At 43.6% G+C, this 26842-nt stretch overlaps 1 protein-coding gene and 2 long non-coding RNA genes across 5 annotated transcripts; 1 reads left to right on the forward strand and 2 right to left on the reverse strand.

Annotated features, from left to right (window-relative positions):
* Positions 1–405: 405 nt before the first annotated feature.
* Positions 406–17754, reverse strand: LOC106602446 (uncharacterized). 3 transcript variants are annotated; one of them, XR_014391967.1, is made up of 7 exons: positions 17505–17754; positions 9299–9429; positions 8931–9098; positions 5725–5867; positions 5315–5426; positions 4985–5106; positions 406–3526 (listed from the first exon to the last, which is right to left on the reverse strand). XR_014391967.1 is itself a non-coding variant. In XM_014195101.3 (3 exons), the coding sequence occupies exons 1-3, from the start codon at positions 17752–17754 to the stop codon at positions 8007–8009; spliced, it is 1473 nt and encodes a 490-aa protein (XP_014050576.1). In that variant the 3' UTR covers positions 7505–8006. The 3 variants fall into 3 exon arrangements, 1 of the variants encoding a protein (XP_014050576.1); XR_014391966.1 differs by lacking the exon at positions 406–3526 and having other exon boundaries at positions 3756–5106; XM_014195101.3 differs by lacking the exons at positions 406–3526; positions 4985–5106; positions 5315–5426; positions 5725–5867 and having other exon boundaries at positions 7505–9098.
* LOC106602488 (uncharacterized) lies at positions 17533–19431 on the forward strand. The gene is made up of 2 exons (XR_001328228.2): positions 17533–17819; positions 18084–19431. It is a non-coding gene; the product is annotated as an uncharacterized LOC106602488 (long non-coding RNA).
* Positions 19432–19893: 462 nt separating this feature from the next.
* LOC145878538 (uncharacterized) lies at positions 19894–22781 on the reverse strand. The gene is made up of 3 exons (XR_014391969.1): positions 22630–22781; positions 21272–21399; positions 19894–20082 (listed from the first exon to the last, which is right to left on the reverse strand). It is a non-coding gene; the product is annotated as an uncharacterized LOC145878538 (long non-coding RNA).
* Between the last annotated feature and the right edge of the window lie 4061 nt (positions 22782–26842).

Here is a 26842-nt window from a genome sequence, read left to right on the forward strand (position 1 = left end):
CTCAACTCACTCAGTCACTGGTGCCATCTGAGATGTCACACGTGAGAGTGCTATCCCGTGACGACCTGATATCAAAGCAGCCACAGGATGACGCACTAGCCAGAGTTGTCTTCTACGTGGACAGGGGCCAGAGACCTTCTGGGAGGGAACGTGGCCATGAACCACTCGAGGCCCTGCGGATTCTGAAGATCTGGGAGAAGCTCACTCTGAAAATGGGTGTACTATATCCCGTTACCAAAAGTTTGCTGTCAAAGAATAAGACGTATCAGTATGTAGTACCCACCTCCATGAGGGCAACAGTCTTGAAGGGTGTCCACGATGAAGCCGGTCATCAGGGGTGTTGGGGTTCGTTCCTTGTTCCTTGTCAAACATTGGCTCATTGGTGAAATTAGCATTCAGACAATATCTTTAAGTAAATCAATCATTCATTTATTAATGCAATTGCAGACAGAAGTTGACAACAGGAACATAGCATGCATGTTTCCAAGTAAGTTCTGCTAAAGAGTAAAGGGTCAAAGTTATTTTATTAAGCCTGAAGTCCAGCCTTAGTGATGTCACTGCCTACATCATTACCTTCTACTCATGAGACCAAGCCCATGCAAGACACAACTATACAAACAATAGTTTCAGTGTTATCTAAAGGCCCAGCAGTAAATGTCCACTCCCCAAGTTGATTTATAGTGGAATGTCTGACTAGTCTCTCAAACATTTGGTACAGCCCCTATCATGACCCCAAGATGAACCCAACAGTGGCAACAGCGGACGTTGTACTTGACGAGACAGAGGTTCTTCTGGCATGGTCTGGAGTCTGATGTGAGAGAGTACGTCAAGACCTGCAAGAGGGTTGTGAGTTTAGTAGACCCCCGAGCCAAAGGCCAGAGCTCCATTGGAGAACATCATCACGACTGAGCCCCTCGAGTGGGTCTGTGTGGACTTCTGGTCTGCTGAAGACCCCAACAACAAGTCCTTGGGTGTTCTGGTCATCACTGACCATTTTACTAAGATGGCCCATGCATGCTTGTGTCCAAACCAATCAGCTAAAGCAGTGGCCCTTCAGCTGTGGAACAACATCTTCTGTGTGTATGGTTTTCCTCGTCGTATCCACTCCAACCAAGGGGCCAACTTTGAAAGTAAATTGATTGCTGAGTTGGTGAGTGCTGCAGGACTCCAGAAGTCGCACACGACTCCCTACTATCCGATGGGGAACGGGGGAGTCGCAAGGTTCAACAGAATGCTGGGAAACATGATCAGGGCCTTACCTACGAGAGCGAAGCACAGGAGGCCCCAGAAGCTGAAGTTGTTGACCTTCGCCTACAACTGTACAGTCCATGAAATCACAGGCCACGCCCCTTTCCAGTTGATGTTTGGGAGAACCCCACGTCTGCCTGTCAACATGATGTTTGGTACCGTGCTGCAAGACTCAGAGGTTGTAGACTATGACGAGTACATCAAGACCCTGACGAGAGAGCTGAGGGAGGCCATGGAGATGGTACAGGTGTCGGCAACCAAACAGCTGAAGAGGCATGCAGGCCTCTACAACAGCAAGATCAGAGGAGCTCCAGTGGAGGTCGGTGATCGGGGGCTGCTGGCGAATAAGGGTGAACGTGGAAAGAGGAAGCTGGCTGATCGTTGGGAGAAGGCTGATTGTTACAGAGAAGAATAGTGACATCCACATCTTCAAGATACAGAACATGTCAACTAGCCAGGAGAAAACTGTCCACCATAATCTGATAATGCCTGTAAACTTCTTGCCTCTCCCTGACACTGCCTTGGAGACACCTAATATGGGAGACAGTGAGGAGATGGAGGACTCATCCATGAATGATATATCAGAAATTGACATTGGTGAGAGGACTAGTGTGCGGATATCAGAACAGACCTCCGAGTAAACACAGTCAGAGCCCTCAGATGTGCTGGAAGATGGGCCACTGGCGAGGGACCCTCAGAACTCACCACATTCTGAGGGTGCCACAAGCGTGTCAGAGATAACCTTTGGAGAAGAAATGTCTGAACCCTCTGAAGAAGAAAGGCATTCTGAAGATGCCACTGTTAGCACAAGCTCCAGCAACAGTCACAGAACCCTTGACCTTGACTATCCACCGACTGTGGACAGTGACCCACCAATGGTGGTTGTAGTTGAACAGGTTAACCATAATGATAACTCCGTTAGGCCTGTCAGGTCAGGGACTGGTCGGGTGTGGGTGTAGGATTAGAATCCAAGTTGGCCTGTAGATTTCCAGGTCTTTAGCCCATTTATTTATTTTACTTTCAAGAGGCCCCATGGAGGTAATGGGTCAGAGGTCAAGTAGCCCAAGATTTTTCTGTCTGAGGTTCTTATTGTCACTGAGTGTACTGAACATGTAACAGGCATGTTTTCCTACGGGGTCTTTAAATTCCTCTAATTCTCTTGAGAGAATAGTCTTTGCACTGGAATATTTGGTGACATATATATTGCAAGGTATTGCATACCTCATTTTGTTTCTTTAGAGTATGTAAGTGTAATGCAGCAGGGGAGAATGTAACAGGGTTGGTTATGTTTCCACTTGCCTCTAAAGAAAGGCGTATTTAATGTTCAAGCATTCTTATTGGTTCGTTCAATTCCGATGACAATAAGTCATGTTGTTATTGGCCCCGCTTGCAGATAGGGGGAGATCGCGAACGTCAGGTCTCCCCAGTATGAAAATGTGATGCAAGGGGTAGGTCACGTTCTGAATACTGTTTTCTATTTTACAATGTGTACAAGTTTGCTGTACATTGCTGATTTAAACATGTGTGGGTATATGGTACCTGTTAGGGATTGAGGGGCTTTCTGGGCTGTGTTTTGGTATATGATTGCTGTATATAAGTGTGTTAGCTAGCATGCACCGATGTAATGGGCACATAAACCCACTGCTAACACAGCTGTTTTCACGCTACAGATTTTACCATCAACATCATTAAGCCCTGCACAACTAATGTGCTGTTTGAGGTAATCATGAGGTAATCATTAAGTAACTGAGTTAGGCTAGACCCAGGTCCAGGCTCTTCTATGAACCCAGTCACTACGCTTTAGACGAGACCCTTAAAGAGAAGACATACTTGCTGATAGACTACCACCAGGAAGGTCTCTCACCACTCCCTCTGAAAGCTGAAGCCCAGGGTGACCTGCTCTGTTCATCATGGATACTGTGGTGTTTGTATCATAGGAACAGGAGGGTCTATCTTTATCAGCCCCAGGCCCTGCTTCATCCCTGCACTGAGACTGTGAAGAGGAGGGTCTGGGCTGCAGACTGGATCCCTGACTGGATCCTCTGTCTCTCTGATGACCACCAGGACTGAGTATGTTCAGTCCACCTGTCCACTGGTTGTGTTCAGTGTGGTGGTGGGGTCTCTGTCCCTCGTGGTTGGGTCCTGACTCGGGAAGGAAGAGCGAAGGCTTCTCATCCAGGGTCCTGATCCAGGGCCAGGATTTGTGACCAGCCAACTCAGAGGTCCTGTCTCTCCCACCAGTAACACTGGATACCAGCAGGTCTTCATGGAATGCAGACTGCAAACACATTGTACAGAAGAGCATAAAGGTTTAGATAAGAAACTTTACATTATGAAATGTAAACCACAGTCAAGCCCATCTAATACTGTGATTCAAGTACAATATAGAGCCATTAGAGTTCATTATAAAAAATGTCCATATGTGTTGATTCAAGAATTAAGTATAATGTTTCGACTGAGATAAGGGAAACTTAGTCCCTGCAATGACACAAAAATATCCAAGTCAATCAGCAGAGAAAATGTTGGATTTAATTTCAACAAAATAGTCATACACTCACATAACTTTGAAGTACAGTACTTTTATTGCAAAAAAACTATATAAGTAGAATAACTACTCACTATGGCAACGCTACCTTTTCTGTAAATCTGGTACCCTCACTTTGATCAAATTAATTTGAGAATACTTTGGAAAAGGTTCAACATTACACACATCTTCATGTCAAGTAAACATGAATTAAGGCACTATCATTTCCTCACTATAAAACATCAGTATCAACCTATAGGGACATAGTTGTCACTCTTCATCAGTGAAGCATTTTTACAGACACCATCACACCAACCATCACCATATCATCTACTCTGTCTCATCATACTCATTCCCTCCTCAGTTCACCTCATCCAGTTCCCTCCTACATCCAAAACCAACAGAATTAACTACAAACTAGCTAGTACTACATGACATGTTACTATACTCTATACATGGGCCATGTGCATTTTCTGCTGGTGTATCCTAAGGTAGCTCCTCTCGGAGAACCTCTTCCCGCTGTGCATACAGGCGAACAGCCTCTCTCCCGTGTGGACCTTCAGGTGCATCTTCAGCTGGTAATGGTGGGAGAAACTATTCTCACACTGGGGCAACGTCAGGATTTGTCCCGTGTGTGGACTCTACAGGCTGTACCAGTGTGCATCCCCTGGTGGATCTCCACCTGTTTGGGGAAACTGAAGACTTCCCACAGAATGAACACAATAAGCTCTTCTCTTTGCCACCAGATCTGCTGATAGCGTTACTACTACTGTAATTTGTCAATGGGCTTGTGTAGCCATTTAGTGTTGAGGCACTGGCATTGTCTGAGGTCTGGTTTAACATAAGGAGAGTGTGAGGAGGATAAAGGCCAGGGAGTGTCTGTGTTGTCCCAGGGTCCATGTTCCAGTTGATAGATCCTATAGAAGGCAGGCTGAAGGCAGCACCTGTTAGGTGGTTAACCTGAGGTGCCATCAGTCTCTCTGAATCACAACTATAGGAGCAGGATGGAGCATCGCTAACCGAGTCTATGTCTGTTTTCTCCAGCCGTATACAGACACCTCCCCGTACCCGCAGACCAAATCTACACCTCGTCCTGGTCTCAGCCAGTCTGTTGTCATGGAGACTAAATTCAGTTGTTGTTTTGTGTTTCTGGTTGTGGTTAACAGTGTTGATCCCAGGCCCATAGTTGTGGATGATGCCCCATCCACTGACCTTCACTATGCCGCCTCAGGTCCTGGCCTGCTCGGTCGTCCCCGGGCTCTTGGGTCTGGGAATCCAAGGTGACAGCCCAGTCTCCTCTGTTAGCCTCCAGCCAACCACCGTTACAAAATAGACTTTACAGACATTGTAGAGGGAATCATTTTTAAATCAGTTACCTGGTCAAGTTCATACATTATAATGTGTGTTTTTATATTTTAACATAAGTTGTATTGATATCATTTTATGAATTTAGAAAATAAACAAAAAAAACATAACCAGGTGCATCACTATTCCCATTGAAGATCTATTACTGTATGTAGGCTATATGTATTTCTACCTTACCTTGCTCCCCCATCTTTAGTCCACTCAGCAGGTCAATGCTCTCTGGTCCATCCTCTATTGTCTCCTCTTTGACTAGCAGCAGATCAGGCTTCCCATCCTCCATGTCTACTGACTGTAAGAGATACAGAGTGAGAGGATGTTGGATCAAGAAATCTGATATGAGCACCCTGCTATGGAGCATCTTCTGATTGGACAATGAGGGATTGAGTATTATGAGTATTATGCAAACATGCTAGTTATTTTTCTCTCTGCATTGTTGGGAAGGGCCCGTAAGTAAACATTTCACTGTTAGTCTACATCTGTTATTTACGAAGCGCGTAACAAATACAATTTGATTTGATTACTTGACACTTTAATGATTTGATAATTCTCAGGCATGGTCCCACACTTAAGACAAAATGAGTCAAGACCTGGCTGTGGAACCTCAGTGACACTCTGTGGTTTCAGGAGGTGTAGTCTGGTTGTCCTCCATGACCATGGTCCCCTCAGGGTTCCCCAGACCCTCCTCACACCCCTCCTCCTTCACCAATAGCACCTCTGGTCCCTCCTCCTCCTGGAAGAGACAGGTGATACAGATTAAATAGACATACACTCCATCAGGTACATACACACACACACACAGATAATAAACACACTTTCAACATGGAGTGTTTACCCATCCCCACTACGTCTGAGTCCTATACTGTAGTTACAGAATGACATTGTTTTTAAACCCATCATGGTGGACATAAATATGATGTTGTGGGTAAATATGAGTCGGCTATGATAAGTAACCATCAGATAAACCTGACTAAACTATTTTGACGTGTAGGTGTTTGTTAGTATGTGGATCTAAAAGTCTTCAAATTCAAAGTCCCATTTTGGCCTCCCGAGTGGCGCAGTGCTAGAGGCGTCACTACAGACGCGGGTTCGATCCCGGGCTGTATCACAACCGGCCGTGATTGGGAGTCCTATAGGGTGGCAGACAATTGGCCCAGCGTCGTCCGGGTTAGAGAAGGGTTTGGCCGTGGGGGGCTTTACTTGGCTCATCGTGCTCTAGCGACTCCTTGTGGCGGGCCGGGTGCCTTCAGGCTGATCTGGTAGTCAGTTTAACTGTGTTTCCTCCGACACATTGGTGCAGCTGGCTTCTGGGTTAAGCGAGCGGGTGTTAAGAAGCGTGGTTTGGCGCGTCATGTTTCGGAGGATGCATGAATCGACCTTTGCCTCCCGAGCCCGTTGGGGAGCTGCAACGATGAGACAAGATCGAAATTGGGGAGAAAAATAAATAAATAAAAAGGTCCCATTTTGTGTGTATTGGTTATAAAGTGCTGCTGGGTGTATGCAGAATAGGGTGAGATCAAATTTGATGTACAGTGAGATCAAAGTATTGGGACAGTGACAATTCTGTTACGGCTCTGTACTCCAGCACTTTGGATTTGAAATGATGAAATGACAATGAAAGTGCAGACCGACAGATTTCATTTGAGGGTATTTTCATCCATATCGGGTAAACCGTTTAGAAATTACAGCACTGTTTGTACATAGTTCCCTCATTTTAAGGGACCAGATGTATCGGGACAAATTCACTTGTGTAATTTTTGTATTTGGTCCCATATTCCTAGCACGCAATGACTACATCCAGTTTGTGACTCTACAAACTTGTTGGATGCATTTGTTGTTTGTTTTGGTTGTGTTTCAAATTATTTTGTGCCCAGTAGAAATGAATGGTAAATGATGTATTGTGTCATTTTGGAGTCACTTTTATTGTAAATAAGAATAGAATGTTTCTAAGCACTTCTACATCAATGTGGATGCTACCATGATTACAGATAATCCTGAATGAATCTTAAATAATGATGAGTGCTAAAGTTAGACGCATAAAATAATCTGAAACTCAACCAAAACAAACATCAAATGCATCCAATAATTTTTTAGAGTCACACTCTTGATGTAATCATTGCATGCTAGGAATATTAGACCAAAAACTACTTTTTTGACTACTTTAATACACTTAAGTGAATTTGACCCAATACTTTTGGTCCTTTAAAAAGGGGGGACAATGTACCAAAAGTGCTGTAATTTCTAAAAGATTATATGGATGAAAATACATACGCTCAAATTAAAGCTGACAGTCTACATATTAACCTGTCATTTTCAAATCCAAAGTGCTGGAGTACAGGGCCAAAACAAGTCTCAATGAAAGTCTAAGAATGAAAAGGCACATTTTGTGTTTATTAAATAAACAAGTGTTAAATACACCATATGAAAACCACACATACACGTCTAAACTAAAATTCTCCATGAATTTGATAAACCGCATAGATTTGACCATTAAAAGTATCTTGGGAAAGTAGATGAATGGAAGAAATTAAATAGGCATTTGTGAACATCATATAGCCTACACAGTACAAAGACAATATGTAACACACATTTTAGGCTTATATATCACACAATGTCTGAATGAAATATTCTACCCAGGAATATTCTACACTGAAATCTGTTAATCTCTTTATTCCAAATCTGTGGGTCTTCTGCTGACAACAATAAAAATGTATCTTTGTCTTTAATACAGGGTTTGAGCTAAACGTCAGAAGCTATCGAGTGGAATGGTTACTCTGCTGGTGTATCCTGAGGTAGCTCCTCTCTGAAAACCTCTTCCTGCAGTGAGTAAAGGCGAACGGCCTTTCTCCCGTGTGGACCTTCAGCTGCATTTTCACCTGGTTCTGGTGGGAGAACCTCTTCTCACACTGGGGGCAGCTGTAGGGTTGTGGACCCTATGGTGCCTCTTTAGACTGGAGGAGTGGGAAAAGCGCATAGGACACTGGATACAGCTGAAGGGTTTCTCCCCTGTGTGGACCCTCTGGTGCCTCTTCAGGCTGCCAGCCTCAGCAAAGCGCATATCACACTGGGTACAGCTGTAGGGTTTCACCCCTGTGTGGACCCTCTGGTGGATCTCCACCTTCTGGGAGCAGCTGAAGCCTTTGTTACAGAACATGCAGAGGAAACGTTTATCTTTACTATTGTCCGATGTGGCTCCCCCTCCTTGAGCCTGGACTCTAGCCCTGTCGTTTGAGTTCAGCACCTGATCAAAAAGGACGCAGCCGTGTAAATCAGAAGGTCCCATCAACGTGGACACTGGATCACGATCCCTGAACACATTTAGATTGGTCTCTAAGCTTTCCCTGTAGTCTAAGAAGTCACTAGTGTTGCCCTGTGACTGTCCTCCTAAATGAGTCTTGTCTTCATTCCATGTCAGAGGAGCATCATCCTCCACTTTCACAGTCACCTCATCTACGACCAGACCTTCCCCTTTCTTATCTAGGCGCCCTTCAGAGTATACACTACCACTACTGTACTGGTTCCAGTCCCCTCTCATTAGATTATTCTGTGTATCTAAGCCCACAGGCATGTCAGCAGGTATCATCTCTGTCTCTGCAGCATATGAACAGGATGGCTCATTGCCAGTCTGTAACGCATCACCTGAGTCCCGATGGGACAGAACTGTCCTCGGGCTCAGGTTCCCGTGAAGTAAATTCTCTGAGCGAGGAGCAGGGCAGTCCAGTCGCAATAGCCCCGTTAAAGTCTCTGTTTCTGTGTCTGTCTCTGACTTGAGGGCGGCGTTCGACGTGCCACTGACCTCCATGATGCTGCATCGGGTCCTGGGGGGCGCTGGGGCGGTGGTGGGGTTCTCCATGGCTACAGGGGGCGTTTCAGCTGCTCCAAGCTGGATGTCTCTGCTTTGCCGTGGGTCCTCCTCTCCTTCAGACCTCTCCTGCTTGACCCCAGGACCTGCAGCCTCTGCAGACTAACACAAGAAGAGAGGAGGTTATTATCGGTACATGAGTTGCATTGGATAACAATCTAGTAAAGAAGTCTCACAAGCTTCCCTATGGCAGATAAATAAGGATGTACATGTAAGCAAGTGAATAGCTGAGGGGAGCCTTTCTGAAGTAAACTGGCCACATTTCATGTACTGTAATTTTGATGTAATACTGTTACACTAACCTCTATCATGATAACATGCTGGGTTGAGGTTCCACTCCCCTCATCAACAGTGATTGGTTGGTCGTGTCTCCATGTATTGTGTTCCGCTGGCTTCACAGAGATCCTGTTGCCTCCAGTGAGATGTCCTTCACCTGAGAGAGTGATTGGGGGTAAAGAGGTGGTTAAGTTAGGTAATGTCAATGCTCAAAGCTATATTATACACTATTGACAGTTTTGACACCGAGTACAGTTACATACACACAATAATGTGATTATTGTGGATAGTCAGATTTACGGAAGTCCAGAGAGGACATAAAAATAAATTAAATAGTTACCTCAAGATCACGACATAAGTTATTTTGTCGAGGTCATGAGATAAAAGTACCACGCATCATCCACTGATTAGTTCAGATGCACGATAACCACTTCATCAAGAAGCCCTGTGGCTGTGTTGATCGCAATGCGGGGCATTTAAGCCCTGAACAATGCCTGACAGGCAACACGGTCTCCCAGGCTGCACCATCTCCCAGGCTGCATGTCACCCCCAAGACCACAGCCAATAGCATGCAAGGAAAAATGCAGCTAACTTTTCTAGCCTTGTGAGCTAGCTAGTTAGGTACATAGTCTTGTTAGCAAGCTAGCTTGTTATCAACTCTGGTTGTTAGCTTGCACAACTGATATGTATATAATTATTAGCGGAAATAATGTTTTGTGGATAATATATATATTTACAGTGGGTGAGCTCCATTCCTGACAGGCTGATCAGATTAAATTTCAGCCTCAGAGGCTGATAAGTCAGGATGCTGCCTTGGAGGTGGTTTCATAGGTAAGGCTCCTTGCAGGCAGATTAGCTGTCATAGTGCTTTACGGGCAGATGTATATCTGATCCAGGGGTTGAGCTCTATTCCTGGCAGGCTGATCAGATTCCGTAACAGCCCCAGAGGCTGATAAATCAGAATACTGCCTTCAAGGCTGTTTGATATGTGAAACTCCTTGCAGACAGCCTACTAGGCAGCATTCTGTCTCATCAGCGTCTGAGGCGGCTAATGAATCTGATCAGCCCGCCAGGAATAGAGCCCACCCAGTCTTGATCATACACATAATGCACTGACTAGTCTGCCTGCAAAAAGCGTCAGTTATGAAACTGCCTACAAGGTAGAATCCTGACTTATCTGCCTCAGACTGCGATTTAATCTGATCAGCCTGTCAGGAATGGAGCTCACCCACTGTAAATGTAAATATTATCCATAAAACAGGAAGTGCCCCTTACAATTATACATCAGTTATGCATGCAAACAACCAGCATATACAGTACCAGTCAAAAGTTAATGCACCTACTCATTCCAGGGTTTTTCTTTATTTGTACCATTTTCTACATTGTAGAATAATAGTGAAGACATCAACTATGAAATAACACGTATGGAATCATGTAGAAACCAAAAAAGTGTTAAACAAATCAAAATATATTTTGTATTTGAGATTCTTCAAAGTAGCCACCATTTGCCTTGATGACAGCTTAGCACACTCTTGGCATTCTCTCAACCAGGTAGTCACCTGAAATTCATTTGAATTAAGAGGTTGCCTTGTTTAAAGTTAATATGTGGAATTTCTTTCCTTCTTAATGCATTTGAGACAATCAGTTGTGTTGTGGTAAGGTGGGGTGGTATACAGAATATAGCCCTATTTGGTAAAAGACCAAGTCCCTACTATGGCAACAACAGCTCAAATAAGCAAAGAGAAACAACAGTCCATCATATCTTTAAGACATGAAGGTGTGTCAATCCGGAAAATGTCAAGAACTTTCTTCAAGTGCAGTCACAAAAACCATCAAGTGCCATCACAAAAACCATCAAGCGCCATCATAAAACTGGTTCTCATAAGGACCGCCACAGGAAAGGAAGACCAAGAGTTCCCTCTGCTGCAGAGGATAAATTCATTAAAGTTAACTGCAACTCAGATTGCAGCCCAAATAAATGCTTCAGAGTTCAAGTAACAGACATCTCAACGTCAACTGCTCAGAGGAGACTTTGTGGATCAGGCCTTCATGGGCGAATTGCTGCAAAGAAACCACTACTAAAGGACACCAATAATAAGAAGAGACTTGCAAGGGCCAAGAAACACGACAGTGGACATGAGACCGGTGGAAATCTGTGCTTTGGTCTGATGAGTCCAAATTTCTGATTTTTGGTTCCAACCGCTGTGTCTTTGAGACGCAGAGTAGGTGAACGGATCTCGGCATGTATGGTTCCCACCATGAAGCATGGAGGAGGTGGTGTGTGGGTGCTTTGCTGGTGACACTGTCAGTGATTTATTTAGAATTCAAGGCACACTTAACCAGCATGGCTACCACAGCATTCTGCAGTGATATGCTATCCCATCTGGTTTGCGCTTAGTGGGACTATCATTTATTTTTCAACAGGACAATGACCCAGCACACCTCCAGGCTGTGTAAGTGCTATTTGAACAAGAATGAGAGTGTTGTAGTGCTACATCAGATTACCTGCCCTCCACAATCACCCGACCTCAACCCAATTGAGATGGTTTGGGATGAGTTGGACTGCAGAAGGAAGGAAAAGCAGCCAACAAGTGCTCAGCATATGTAGGAACTCCTTCAAGACTGTTGGAAAAGCATTCCAGGTGAAGCTGGTTGAGAAAATGCCAAGACGATGCAAAACTGTCATTAAGGCAAAGGGTGGCTACTTTGAATTCTCACATATTAAATATATTTAGATTTGTTTAACACTTTTTTTGGTTACTACATGATTCCATGTGTTATTTCATAATTTATGTCTTCACTATTATTCTACAATGTAGAAAATAGTAAAAATAAAGAAAATGAGGAATGAGTGTGTGTCCAAACTTTTGACTGTTACTGTAAAACAAGCTGTCTACCTAGTTAACAAGACTAGACAAGTTACACTGCCTTCAAAGTATTCACACCCCTTGACTTTTTCCACATTTTGTTGTTACAACCTGAATTTGAAATGGATTAAATGTAGATTTTGTCGTCACCGGCCTACACATAATATTGACATTGTCATTGCGTTTTGGGACAACAGAAGTACATTCATTCCCATTGGAACGCAGCGTTTGCCTCACAGCATTGCTGTTGCAGAGTGTTCTGTGTGGTGCAGACGACACTACAGTGGTAGGCTTGATTACCAACAACGACGAGACGGCCTATAGGGAGGAGGTGAGGGCCCTCGGAGTGTGGTGTCAGGAAAACAACCTCACACTCAATGTCAACAAAACAAAGGAGATGATCGTGGACTTCAGGAAACAGCAGAGGGAGCAGCCCCCCATCTACATTGACGGGACAGTAGTGGAGGGGGTGGAGAGTTTTAAGTTCCTCGGCGTACACATCACGGACAAACTGAAATGGTCCACCCACACAGAGAGCGTGGTGAAGGCGGCGCAGCAGCGCCTCTTCAACCTCAGGAGGCTGAAGAAATTCGGGCTTGTCACCAAAAACACTCACAAACTTTTACAGATGCACAATCGAGAGCATCCTGTCGGACTGTATCACTGCCTGGTACGGCAGCTGCTCCGCCCATAGCCGGAAGGCTCTCCAGAGGGTAGTGAGGTCTGCAAAACGCATCACCGGGTGCAAACTACCTGCCCTCCAGGACACCTACACCACCCGATGTCACAGGAAGGCCAAAAAGATCATCAAGGACAACAACCACCCGAGCCACTGCCTGTTCACCCCGCTATCAACCAGAAGGCGAGGTCAGTACAGGTGCATCAAAGCGGGGACCGAGAGACTGAAAAACAGCTTCTATCTCAAGGCCATCAGACTGTTAAACTGCCATCACTAACATTGAGTGGCTGCTGCCAACATGCTGACTCAACTCCACCCACTTTAATAATGGAAAAATTGATGTAATCAATTTATCACTAGCCACTTTATATTATATAATGTTTACTTACCCTACATTACTCATCTCTTATGTATATACTGTACGCTATACCATCTACTGTATCTTGCCATCTTGATGTAAGATATCACTAGCCACTTTAACAATGTCACTTCATATAATGTTCTCATACCCTACATTGCTCATCTCATATGCATATACTGTACTCTATACCATCTACTGCATCTTGCCTACGCCGTTCGGCCATCACTCATTTATATATTTGTATGTACATATTCGTATTCATTCCTTTACACTTGTGTGTATAAGGTAGTTGTTGTGAAATTGTAAGGTTATATTACTTGTTAGATATTACTGCATGGTGGAACTAGAAGCACAAGCATTTCGCTACACTTGCATTAAGACCTGCTAACCATTTGTATGTGACAAATACATTTGATATCTCCAACATATGCATCATATTGTATGCATAGACTTGACAGAACTAGTAGAAAAAGGTGAATGTTTTACTTTTGTTGCACACAGAGGAAAAAATGTTGGATTGCATAATGAAAAAGTTGGACAGCCGAATAAAGCAAATTGATGCAATGATGCTGTGGGTCAGGCTTCACTTCACTTGCTCTCTCGGCTGGTGCTAGCATATGGCAGATCAAATACACAGCTGAAACGCAGATTAAGGTGTTTATATGCTCTAATAATATTAAAAGATTGCTCAGAAAGCCAGGTTATTTTAATTGCCGTATGATTGATTAGATTTGGACATTATACTGACAGGGGCGGATATCCCGGGGGGGACGGGGGACACACGACCCCCCCATCCTGGGAAAAATATGATTTGTCCCCCCCAATATATCCCTGTAAACATAACTATGTAATTTAAATAATATTAATAATACGCAATGAAAGCAATTGTGCTGATTGTAATCACTTAATAGCGCGTTTTTAAGTTTCAAAAGATTGCGACCCCCCACCCTTTGCCTCACAATGGTTTGAACCACTGCCAGTTCCTTAGTTGGCAAGGTAACAGAGGGGTCGTGTCTACTGTCTGAAAGGCACTCAAAGCACGTAACTGACGTGAGGTTCATCCAGTCAATCGCGCCATAGCAATGTTTTGTTTTATGTTGGCAGGGTTCACACACACACTAGCTGAATTTGCAGAGCTAGCGCGCAAATATTAACTATTAAGGTAGCTAGTACCTATTCCATTTATGTGGCGTCGTCAAAGATGGAATCTTTGCTATCGTCAATTTATTCCAAGATCAGCATGCAGATGTAAGTTAGTGCTTCAAAGTCCCTGTGATAAGGTTAGCGATAAACTGAAGTCCAAACTGAACAGAACTACACTCTGTTCTACCATTGTCTTAAATATATTTAATGGTGTCGTTGCAAAAGCTAAATTGTCGCAAGGGAACTTTTATTTATTTTTTCACCTTTATTTAACCCCGGTAGCAAAGATTATAGCAAACACCACTGAAACGGAATTGGTGCTCATTAGCTTTGCAAATTCAGCTATTGTTGGAAGCCAGCCAATATGAAAAAAAACAATTAAAATGACAAAAGGTTGCAGCATATGTTGTGTAAATGGTGAACTCATACAGCTGTCAACTCTTGTCACTGCAATCCGTTTCACATTTTTAGCTACCTTTTAGATCGAAGCCCATATAGAATGATAGAAGATAAGATGATAGAAGCCCATCTCCTACTGTAAATAACCTACACACTGTGTGTGTGTGTGTGTAGCCAGCCAGGTAGAAAAATGGCAGAAAAAAATAAAAAAGACGGACATCAGAGTATTTTTCAGTACTCCGAAACGCAAAGTAAGAACCCTAGTAGCCTAATATCTCAAAGACTAGTTGATAAAATGTTCATAAGAAAGAAGTGAAATGCTAATGGAAATGTTTCACAATGATGTCATTAGGCAGAGCAGGAGCAGATGGCACACAGACAGCAGAGTTGGGGACAGATATGCAGGGACAGACTGGCAGAGACAGGGAGTCTCAGGTAAGTTTGTTGAGTCTTTGTTTGGCAACATTATGAAAGGTTCTCAATTTTTTTGACTTGTAAAATAGGAACATAATTGGAAAATGCCATGGATACCCCCACTCTCAACTTAAACTGGTGACTGAACTAAGATTTGTTAAAGGCAATGGTATTGCTGTGATTAGTTGTGTAGTTTTGGGTACCGGTAGTTAGGAGTACGGCAAACACCTTATTTCTTTGGTTCCTCAATATATACTGCTCAAAAAAATAAAGGGAACACTTAAACAACACAATGTAACTCCAAGTCAATCACACTTCTGTGAAATCAAACTGTCCACTTAGGAAGCAACACTGATTGACAATACATTTCACATGCTGTTGTGCAAATGGAATAGACAACAGGTGGAAATTATAGGCAATTAGCAAGACACCCCCAATAAAGGAGTGGTTCTGCAGGTGGGGACCACAGACCACTTCTCAGTTCCTATGCTTCCTGGCTGATGTTTTGGTCACTTTTGAATGCTGGCGGTGCTTTCACTCTAGTGGTAGCATGAGACGGAGTCTACAACCCACATAACTGGCTCAGGTAGTGCAGCTCATCCAGGATGGCACATCAATGTGAGCAGTGGGAAGAAGGTTTGCTGTGTCTGTCAGCGTAGTGTCCAGAGCATGGAGGCGCTACCAGGAGACAGGCCAGTACATCAGGAGACGTGGAGGAGGCCGTAGGAGGGCAACAACCCAGCAGCAGGACCGCTACCTCCGCCTTTGTGCAAGGAGGAGCAGGAGAAGCACTGCCAGAGCCCTGCAAAATGACCTCCAGCAGGCCACAAATGTGCATGTGTCTGCTCTAACAGTCAGAAACCTACTCCATGAGGGTGGTATGAGGGCCCGACGTCCACAGGTGGGGGTTGTGCTTACAGCCCAACACCGTGCAGGACGTTTGGCATTTGCCAGAGAACACCAAGATTTGCAAATTCGCCACTGGCGCCCTGTACTTTTCACAGATGAAAGCAGGTTCACACTGAGCACATGTGACAGACGTGATAGTCTGGAGACGCCGTGGAGAACGTTCTGCTGCCTGCAACATCCTCCAGCATGACCGGTTTGGTGGTGGGTCAGTCATGGTGTGGGGTGGCATTTCTTTGGGGGGCCGCACAGCCCTCCATGAGCTCGCCAGAGGTAGCCTGACTGTCATTAGGTACCGAGATGAGATCCTCAGACCCCTTGTGAGACCATATGCTGGTGCGGTTGGCCCTGGGTTCCTCCTAATGCAAGACAATGCTAGACCTCATGTGGCTGGAGTGTGTCAGCAGTTCCTGCAAGAGGAAGGCATTGATGCTATGGACTGGCCCGCCCGTTCCCCAGACCAGAATCCAATTGGGCACATCTGGGACATCATGTCTCGCTCCATCCACCAACGCCACGTTGTACCACAGACTGTCCAGGAGTTGGCGGATGCTTTAGTCCAGGTCTGGGAGGAGATCCCTCAGGAGACCATCCGCCACCTCATCAGGAGCATGCCCAGGTGTTGTAGGGAGGTCATACAGGCACGTGAAGGCCACACACACTACTGAGCCTCATTTTGACTTGTTTTAAGGACATTACATCAAAGTTGGATCAGCCTGTAGTGTGATTTTCCACTTTAATTTTGAGTGTGACTCCAAATCCAGACCTCCATGGGTTGATAAATTGGATTTCCATTGATTATTTTTGTGTGATTTTGTTGTCAGCACATTCAACTATGTAAAGAAAAAGTATTTAATAAGATTATTTCATTCATTCAGATCTAGGATGTGTTATTTTAGTGTTCCTTTTATTTTTTTGAGCAGTGTACATTTACCATATTACAACGCAGGCTATGTGTTACAGCACTACTTTTGGTGTCCCCCTCAGGAATTGCTCTTGAGAAAATTTCATGTAATTGTCCCCTCCAAAGTTGATATCAGATTTTCACCCCTGTATACTGATTAAGATAAACAGAGTGCGTTTACATGATTATTGCATAATCGGCCTACTGCCATAATCAGTTTAATATCGAATTATTACTGTGCATGTCAACGTACTCACTGTCTGGAATTGGCGAGGATGAAACACTAAGCATAACTTATTGATGTACTATTTATAGATCGATTGGTCATGTCCATGCATCATATTGTTTTCAATTAGTAAATAATAGTAAATACAGCACATAAATAATCTGGTTAGAATATGATAGTGTCTTTGCAAAATAGCTAAATAATCAGTGGGATTATAGCATACTATCCAAAAATGGACCAAGACCCAATTCTGGTTAACACATCTGAAGTCACACATGCGCAGACGGGAAGGGGTCGACAGGCCCCGCAGCTTCAGCTTCCTGCAAAATGTACCTCTTGCAATTCCTCTGTATCGGTCGAGGATCTTGACACTACTGGGAAGGACGCGCTCCCGTGCCACCTTCAGTTCCAATAGCTGTAGTTTCCTCCGCAATCCCCTGTTTTCTTTCTGGCTTTGAGTTATTTCCAAACGAAACACTGCATAGTCGTCGTCTACGAGTTTACAGATCTCTGCCACGGCTGCATTCGCTAGAACCTCCATGATGGAGGCTATTTGAGTGTGAAAAACCATACAATTAGCCATTGTTAGCAGCTAGCGTTACCTAGATAACATATCAACCAAGTCCTGTCTCCAACGCGAATTATGGGGTAAGTATGTGACGGTGTGCAGTTAAATGGTGTTAATAAACGTCTAAATAATAACACAAAACGCTGACGTGGATAAAGTTCTCGGTCACTGTTCTCTTCTTTGGTATTACGGCGGTTTGTAAACAATTGTTAGAGGTGCATACCGCCACCTACTGTACAGGGTGGTAAACCATAGAAAAAAATAAACATTTTAGGAAAGGGGGGGGGAACTACATCATACAAAAATAGACCCATAAAAAAAATACTTTGTTCTTCGGCATGCAGATCACTGACAACCTGAAATGGTCAATCCACACACAGTGTGGTGTTGCACCTCTTCAATCTCATGAGGCTGGCCCCTAAGATGCACCATTGAAAGCATCCTGTATCTCCGCCTGGTATGACAATTGCACCGTCCGCAACCACAGGGCTCTCTAGAGGATGGTGCGGTTAGCCCCTCGCATCACCAGGTGCACACTGCCTGCCCTCCAGGACATCTACAGCACATGGTGTCACAGGAAGGCCAAGAAGATCATCAAGGACCTCAGCCACCCGAGGCACGGTCTGTTCACCCGCTACCGTCTAAGCGGTGGAGACAGTACAGGTGCATCAAAGCTGGGACCGAGAGACTGAAAAACAGCTTCTATCTCCAGGCAATCAGACTGTTAAATAGTCACCAAAGGGTGTGGTTAAATGAAAAAGGTATGCGCACTGTTCTTTGAAATAGGGTCGTGCTTATTACATTACACATCAAATCTCCTATGAAAAGTATCTTTAAAGCTGAGAGCAGACTTGTTTAGAAAGAACAGTGTTAGCAAGAATTGAGTAGAAAACAATATGACTTTATTCCCTCTACATCACCTCCAGTAAGCTAAATATTAAACTGTCCTTGTTCTAGCCTAGGTTTACTGTCTCTCTAAAAACAGGTATTTACTCAAGCCTGTTTCAAATGACAAGTTACCAAAGGGTTAATGAGAGGTATGTGATTGATTACCCTCTTACCTCAAGACACTTCACATGAGAACTATCCCAGACATCCCCTGTGTGCATCTCAAGCCACACTGCTACGATTTCTCCCGGTTGTGGACACTCCTATGTCTGGTAAGGTTAGTCAGGAAGGAGAAGCTCTTGTAACAGTTTGCACTTGAAGGGCCTCTCCTTGGTGTGAACGGTCTGGTGCTCCCTGAAATAGTCTGCCCTAGCAAAGCACTTCCCACATGTGGTGCAGTAGTAGGGCTTGTCTGCATCTGTCCTACTGCTTGGCCTCCCACGTTGTGACCCAATGACACCAGATGAGGTAGAAGCAGGAGTCTTTGAGCTCCGTCCTTGACCTCTAGCCATTGTTTGGGTGTTGTTGGGATTGTGTGCTGTGTTATAGGCTAGGTACCTCTTGTGGTGAATGCCCATCCTGACCCTGTCTGTATTGGTGGGGTAACCATGGTCCTCATGGACTGCAAACACAAAATGTACAGAAGAGCATATAAAGGTTTATATAAGGAACTCTACTGTAAACACAAACATGACATATTATAAAATGTTAACCACAGTCAAGCCCATCTCTAACACTGTGATTCAAGTACCTAACAATATGGAGCCATTGGAATTTATTATAAAAATTGTCCATATATGTTGATTCAAGAATTAAGTATAATGTTTTGGTTAGACTGAGAAGGGAAACTCAGTCCCTGCAATGATATAAAAACCACCAAGTCAGTCAGTACAGAGTCAATTTTGTATTTTAATTTCAACAAAATGGTAATATTGTGAAGTACAGTACTTATATTGCACAAAATGATACATGACCAGAATAACTTTTCTCCCTATGGTAATACTTTATCCTTTGTGTAAATTTAGGTACCCTCACTTTGATAAAATGCATTTTAGAACACATTGAAAAAGTTTCAACATTACACACTGCTTCACTACATTAATAAACATGAATTAGGCCTCAGTGCTAGCTGTGCCATAAGATATTCTGGGTTCGAGTCTAGGCTCTGTCACAGCCGGCTGCAACCGGGAGACCCATGGGGCAGCGCACAATTGGCCCAGCGTCGTCCGGGTTAGGCCGGCAGGGATGTCCTTGTCCCATCGCGCTCTAGCAACTTCTGTGGCGGACCGGGCGCCACAGTGCACGCTGACGTGGTCGCCAGGTGTACAGTGTTTCCTCCGACACATTGGTGCGACTAACTTCCGGGGTAAGTGGGCATTGTGTCAAGAAGCAGTGCGACTTGGCTGGGTTGTGTTTCAGAGGACGCACGGCTCTCGACCTTCGCCTCTCCCGAGTCTGTACGGGAGTTGCAGAGATGAGACTGTAACTACCAATTGGATGCCATGAAATTGTGGAGAAAAAGGGGTAAAAGTAACCAAAAAATAAAAAACATGAACATGAATTAAGGCAATATCATTGCCTCATTTTAAAACACTAGCATCAAACAGGACAAGGTTGTCACTTTTCATCAGTAAATCATTTTTACAGACACCATCACACCAACCATCACCATATCATCTACTCTGCCTCATCATACTCATTCTTTCCTCAGTTCACCTCATCCAGTTCCCTAATACAACCAAAAATAACAGAATTAACTACAAACTAGCTGATACTACATTACATGTCACCATACGTTACACTACACTTACATTACTAGTACTACATGACATGTTACTATACTCTATACGCAGGCCATGTGCATTTTCGGCTGGTGTATCCTAAGGTAGCTCCTCTCTGAGAATCTCTTCCCGCAGTGCGGACACACAGGCCTCTCTCCTGTGTGGACCATCAGGTGCCTCTTCAGCTCGTGCTGGTGGGAGAACCTCTTCTCTCCTGTGTGGACCCTCTGGTGCCTCTTCAGGTTGGACGAGTCTGAAAAACTGGCCCGGCACAGATGGCAGCCAAACGGTTTCTCCGAAGTGTGCATCCTCTGGTGGATCTTCACCTGTTTGGGGAAACTGAAGGCTTTCCCACAGAATGAACACGGGAAGCGCTTCTCTTTGCCACCGGATCTACTGATAGCGTTACTACTAATATAATTTGTCAATGGGCTTGTGTAGCAATTTAGTGTTTAGGCACTGGCATTGTCTGAGGTCTGGTTTAACATTAGGAGAGTGTGCGGAGGACGAAGGCCAGGAAGTGTTGTCGCAGGGTCCATGTTCCAGTTGATAGATCCTATAGAAGGCAGGCTGAAGGCAGCACCTGTTAGGGGGTTAACTTGAGGAGCTGTCAGCCTCTCTGAATCACAACTATTGGAGCAGGACGGAGCATTGATGGCCGATTCTGTGTCTATTCTCTCCTGCCGCGAACCGACACATCCCCATCCCTGCAGACCAAATCTACACCCCACTCTGGTCTCAGCCAGTCTGTTGTCATGGAGACTAAGTTTGGTTGTTGTTTTGTGTTTGACAGTCTGTTTCTGGTTGTGGTTAACTGTGTTGTTCCCCAGCCCAAAGTTGAGGACGCTGTCCCATCCACTGACCTCCACTATTTCGCCTCTGGTCCTGGCATGCTCAGTGATGTTGTCCCCCGGGCCCTTGGCTGCACCCATCTGGGTCTGGGAATCCAAGATGGCCTCCCAGTCTCTTTTGTTAGCCTCCAGCCAACCATCTGCAGGAAGAGGTTACAAAATATACTTCACGAACATGGTAGAGAACTCTACATATGGAGTTTGAGTGAATTACCTGGTGAAGTTCATACAATATAATGTGTTTTTGTATGTAAACATAAGTTGTATTGATTACATTTTATGAATGAATAAAAATAGATAGCCAGGTGCATCACTATTCCCATTGAAGTATATCTATTATGTTCTGTATGTGGGTCTTTCTACAAACTAGGGTACCAGCTCTTGTCATTTATAATAATCTGCCATTTTATTTTGTGTTACATGAAGATATAAGGGGGGGGGGGGACATAGATACACGACATGACTAAAAGTATATGTGGACACCTGCTCCTCGAACATCTTATTCCAAAATCATGGGCATTAATATGGAGTTGGTCCCCCTTTTGCTGCTATAACAGCCTCCACTCTTTTGGGAAGGCTTTCCACTAGAAGTTGGAACATTGTTGCGGGGACTTGCTTCCATTCAGCCACAAGAGCATTAGTGAGGTCGGGCACTGATGTTGGGCGATTAGGCTTGGCTCGCAGTCAGCGTTCCAATTCATCCCAAAGGTGTTCGATGGGGTTGAGGTCAGGGCTCTGTGCAGGCCAGTCAATTTCTTCCTCACCAATTTCAACAAACCATTTCTGTATGGACCTCGCTTTGTGCACGGGGGCATTGTCGTGCTAAAACAGGAAAAGGCCTTCCCCAAACTGTTGCCACAAAGTTGGAAGCACAGAATCGTCTAGAATGTCATTGTATGCTGTAGCGTTAAGATTTCCCTTTTATTTATTTTACCTTTATTTAACCAAGTAGGCCAGTTGAGGACAAGTTCTCATTTACAACTGCGACAAAGCAAAGCAGTGCGACACAGTTCCCTTCACTGGAACTAAGGGGCCTAGCCCGAACCATGAAAAACACCCCCAGACCATTATTCCTGCTCCACCTAACTTTATATTTGGCACTATGCATTGGGGCAGGTAGCGTTCTTCTGGTCTTCGCCAAACCGAGATTCGTCTGTCGGACTGCCAGAGGGTGAAGCGTGATTCATCACTCCAGAGTCCAATGGCGGTGAGCTTTACACCACTCATTTCACGAAAAGTTCTTATGCTGACGTTGCTTCCAGAGGGAGTTTGGAACTCTGTAGTGAGTGTTGCAACTGAGAACAGACAATTTTTACACGCTACGCGCTTCAGCACTCGGCGATCACGTTCTGTGAGCTTGTGTGGCCTACCTCTTCGCAGCAGAGCTGTTGTTGCTCCTTGACGTTTCTACTTCACAATAACAGCACTTATAGTTGACCAGGGCAGCTCTAGCAGGGCATAAATTTGATGAATTGACTTGTTGGAAAGGTGGCATGCTATGACATTGCCACGTTGAAAGTCACTTAGCTCTTCAGTAAGGCCATTCTACTGCCAATGTTTTTTTATGGAGATTGCATGGCTGTGTGCTCGATTGTATACACCTGTCAGCAACGGGTGTTGCTGAAATAGCCAAAAACACTCATTTGAAGCGGTGTCCAAATACTTTTGTATATATAGTGTATATTCAATAACATTTACAAGCTAATTTAAAACCCTTTTAACCCTTTCTCATGGTTCGTGTCTTGACAGATTTGTCCAAAACCGTGTGACATAAAACATTACTTTTCTGTCCTTATATTTATGGCAGTGTTGCAATTATATCATTTATTAGGCATTAATCAGTTCAATTTGACAAACTTTAACCCTGTAAGAATCCTTGACCTAGCTGTCAGACCATTTTTTGACTAGAGATCTCAGAAATGCAGTGTAACTATGTAACATTTCGTGTCTCTGTATGTTATGGGGTGAAAACAGTTTTTGTGGGCACAAATCCCCCAAAAGTTATGTGATCCAAAATCGAATGCTTCTAACTGAAAGTGTCACCTTAACTTGATACTTAAAACCTAAATCGATGCGGTCATTAATGTGGTTCTTCAATAATGACGTAATACTTGTTAGATGGGCATTTGATGTTGAGCTGTTTAATTATGCTGTGATATGTTCACACATCATCTGATTCAGGAAGGAATTTTCTGAAAGACATTCAAGTGACGAACAGCTGTTGTGATAGCACATGCTGGAAAAAGGGTGTTTGCGAGGAATGCCCAGAATATTATTGTCTCATTACTTAAGCCTGTGAAGACCGTTGTGCTTGGATCCACTTTGGATCTAATATCCCTAGCGAAGTGATGTTGATCATCAGTTATTTTCTGTTTGATTTACATAAGGGTTTCGTTAGATTTAACAGAGAAAGCATGAAGGTAATGAGTTCATGTTTTCATTTGTTTTTGTGCCTCGGATTGGACACCGAGTCTACTGTGCTCAATTGTGTAGGATAGACTATTACGCAACGCCCAATGCTATGAAGTATTCTGGATATAATGACAGCCTTCTTCACAATGTGATCTGGTAATGAAATAACCTGACAAATACATTTTGGTACATTTTTTTTTTTAACAATACAGGGGACTTCAAGTAGTTTTGGAGCTCAGAAATTCAAGTACTGGGATTGGCCTACTTTGAAAATAAGACATTTCTTCAATTTGGTGCTTGAAAAGTCCTTGTATTATTGTAGCCAATTTATAAGTCCTCCTGCTCCCTTATAAATGATCTGCGATTTCATTTTTGATAATTTTTTGTCAGGTGTGGCCACTTTTTGTTTCCTGCCGCTTCAATTGAACGGTGTTGCGCTACTCTGTTTCGGGAAAACCACGTGCGGTTATTATGAGGATGACAACATCTAATGCTGGCTTCAACTTGACTTTCCATAAAAATCCTTAGAATACAAAAGGAACCTGGTTTTTGGTCGCTTTCTCTTCATAAAAACAACGGATGGTGAGATTCAAAATAAGTTTGACGCGACCGCAATTCACGGCTTTATTATGTGTGCCTGCGTCGGCCACATAGGCTACAGAAAAACCGCCATGCTGGCATCCCATTTATTTAGTCAGGCAACTCCACATTATTCTCATATTTTAGAATGTAATACTAATTTGAAAATCAATGCATTGGCAAAGCCTAAAGCAATTTTAAGTGGTAATGGTCTACTTTTTTTGGGACACTTTTTGCATGTTTTTTGGGGGTGGGGGGTTCTATATTAGGCCCTACATTTCCAATAATATAAATTCTACAATTGAATAATATTGAGGTCCTTAAATTACAATTAAGTGCTTGAAAAAAAGTCCATTAAAGCCCTTGAATTTGACTTTCCAACGTCTGTATGAACCCTACTTAAGTTATGTATAGTCCTTGGCCTATTTTGTTGTATAGGTGGAGTTCAGGGACAATTTGCATATATTCCTCTAAGTACACATGTGGAACTGCATGAAAATCATTTATTTTTGTTTCAAACCATTTTGAAATGTTGATCCCAATTTTATCTCATTATGTATAGAAAGACTCATGTCTTTCTCCCTTACCTTAACCCCCCATCTTTAGTCCATTCAGCAGGTCAATGGTCTCTAATCCGTCTTCTATGGTCTCCTCTTTGACTAACAGCAGATGAGGTTTCCCATCCTCCATGTCTACTGACTGTAATAGATACAGAGTGAGAGGATGTTGGATCAAGACGTCCTGCTTTGGAGCATCTTTTGATTGGGCAATGAGGGATTGCTATGAGTACTATGAAAACTGTATTTTTTTAGGGGGTGGATCAGCTTTACTATTGCGGATAGATTGTTGCTTCCATGAATGTAACTGTCTGCATCATTTCCAATCCCCCATATATTTTTGGGGTACATACATGCATAGAGTTCAAGTCAGAAGTTTACATACACCTTAGCCAAATACATTTAAACTCAGTTTTTCACAATTCCTGACATTTAATCCTAGTAAAAATTCAATTTTAGGTCAGTTAGGATCACCACTTTATTTTAAGAATGTAAAATGTCAGAATAATAGTAGAGTGACTAATTTCAGCTTTTATTTCTTTCATCACATTCCCAGTGGGTCAGAAGTTTACACCCACTCAATTAGTATTTGGTAGCATTGCCTTTAAATTGTTTAACTTGGGTCAAACGTTTTGGGTAGCCCTCCACAATAAGTTGGGTGAATTTTGGCCCATTCCTCCTGACAGAGCTGGTGTAACTGAGTCAGGTTTGTAGGCCTCCTTGCTCGCACACGCTTTTTCAGTTCTGTCCACACATTTTCTATAGGATTGAGGTCATGGCTTTGTGGTGGCCACTCCAATACCTTGACTTTGTTGTCCTTAAGCCATTTTGCCACAACTTTGGAAGTATGCTTGGGGTCATTGTCCATTTGGAAGACCCATTTGCGACCAAGCTTTAAGTTCCTGACTGATGTCTTGAGATGTTGCTTCAATATATCCACCTAATTTTCCCTCCTCATGATGCCATTTATTTTGTGAAGTGCACTAGTCCCTCCTGCAACAAAGCACCCCCACAACATGATCCTTCCACCCCCATGCTTCACAGTAGGGTTGTGTTCTTCGGCTTGTAAGCCTCCCCCTTTCCTCCAAACATAACCATGGTCGTTATGGCCAAACAGTTCTATTTTTGTTTCATCAGACCAGAGGACATTTCTCCAAAAAGTACGATCGTTGTCCCCCATGTGCAGTTGCAAACCGTAGTTTGGCTTTTTTATAGCAGTTTTGGAGCAGTGGCTTCTTCCTTGCTGAGCGGCCTTTCAGATTATGTCGATATAGGACTCGTTTTACTGTGGATATAGATACTTTTGTACCCGTTTCCTCCAGAATCTTCACAAGGTCCTTTGCTGTTGATCCGGGATTGATCTGCACTTTTCGCACCAAAGTACGTTCATCTCTAGGAGATAGAACGCGTCTCCTTCTTGAGCGGTATGACGGCTGCATGGTCCCATGGTGTTTATACTTGCATACTATTGTTTGTGCAGATGAACGTGGTACCTTCAGGCGTTTGGAAATTGCTCCCAAGGATGAACCAGACTTGTGGAGGCCTCCATTTTTTTTCGGAGGTCTTGGCTAATTTCTTTTGATTTTCCCATGATGCCACGCAATGAGGCACTGAGTTTGAAGGTAGGCCTTGAAATACATCCACAGGTACACCTCCAATTGACTCAAATGATGTCAATTAGCCTATCAGAAGATTCTAAAGCCAAGAAATCATTTTCTGGAATTTTCCAAGCTGTTTAAAGGCAGTTAACTTAGTGCATGTACATTTCTGACCCACTGGAATTATGATACAGTGAATTATAAGTGAAATAATCCGTCTGTAAACAATTGTTGAAAAAATTATTTGTGTCATGCACAAAATTGATGTCCTAACCGACTTGCCAAAACTATAGTTTGTTAACAAGAAATTTGCGGAATGGTTGAAAAATGAGTTTTAATGACTCCAACCTACGTGTCTGTAAACTTCCGACTTCAACTGTGTGTGTGTGTGTGTGTGTGTGTGTGTGTGTATGTGTATATATATATACACACACACA

This window comes from Salmo salar, chromosome 04, assembly GCF_965601325.2.
Source record: "Salmo salar chromosome 04, fSalSal1, whole genome shotgun sequence".
NCBI lineage: Eukaryota > Metazoa > Chordata > Actinopteri > Salmoniformes > Salmonidae > Salmo > Salmo salar.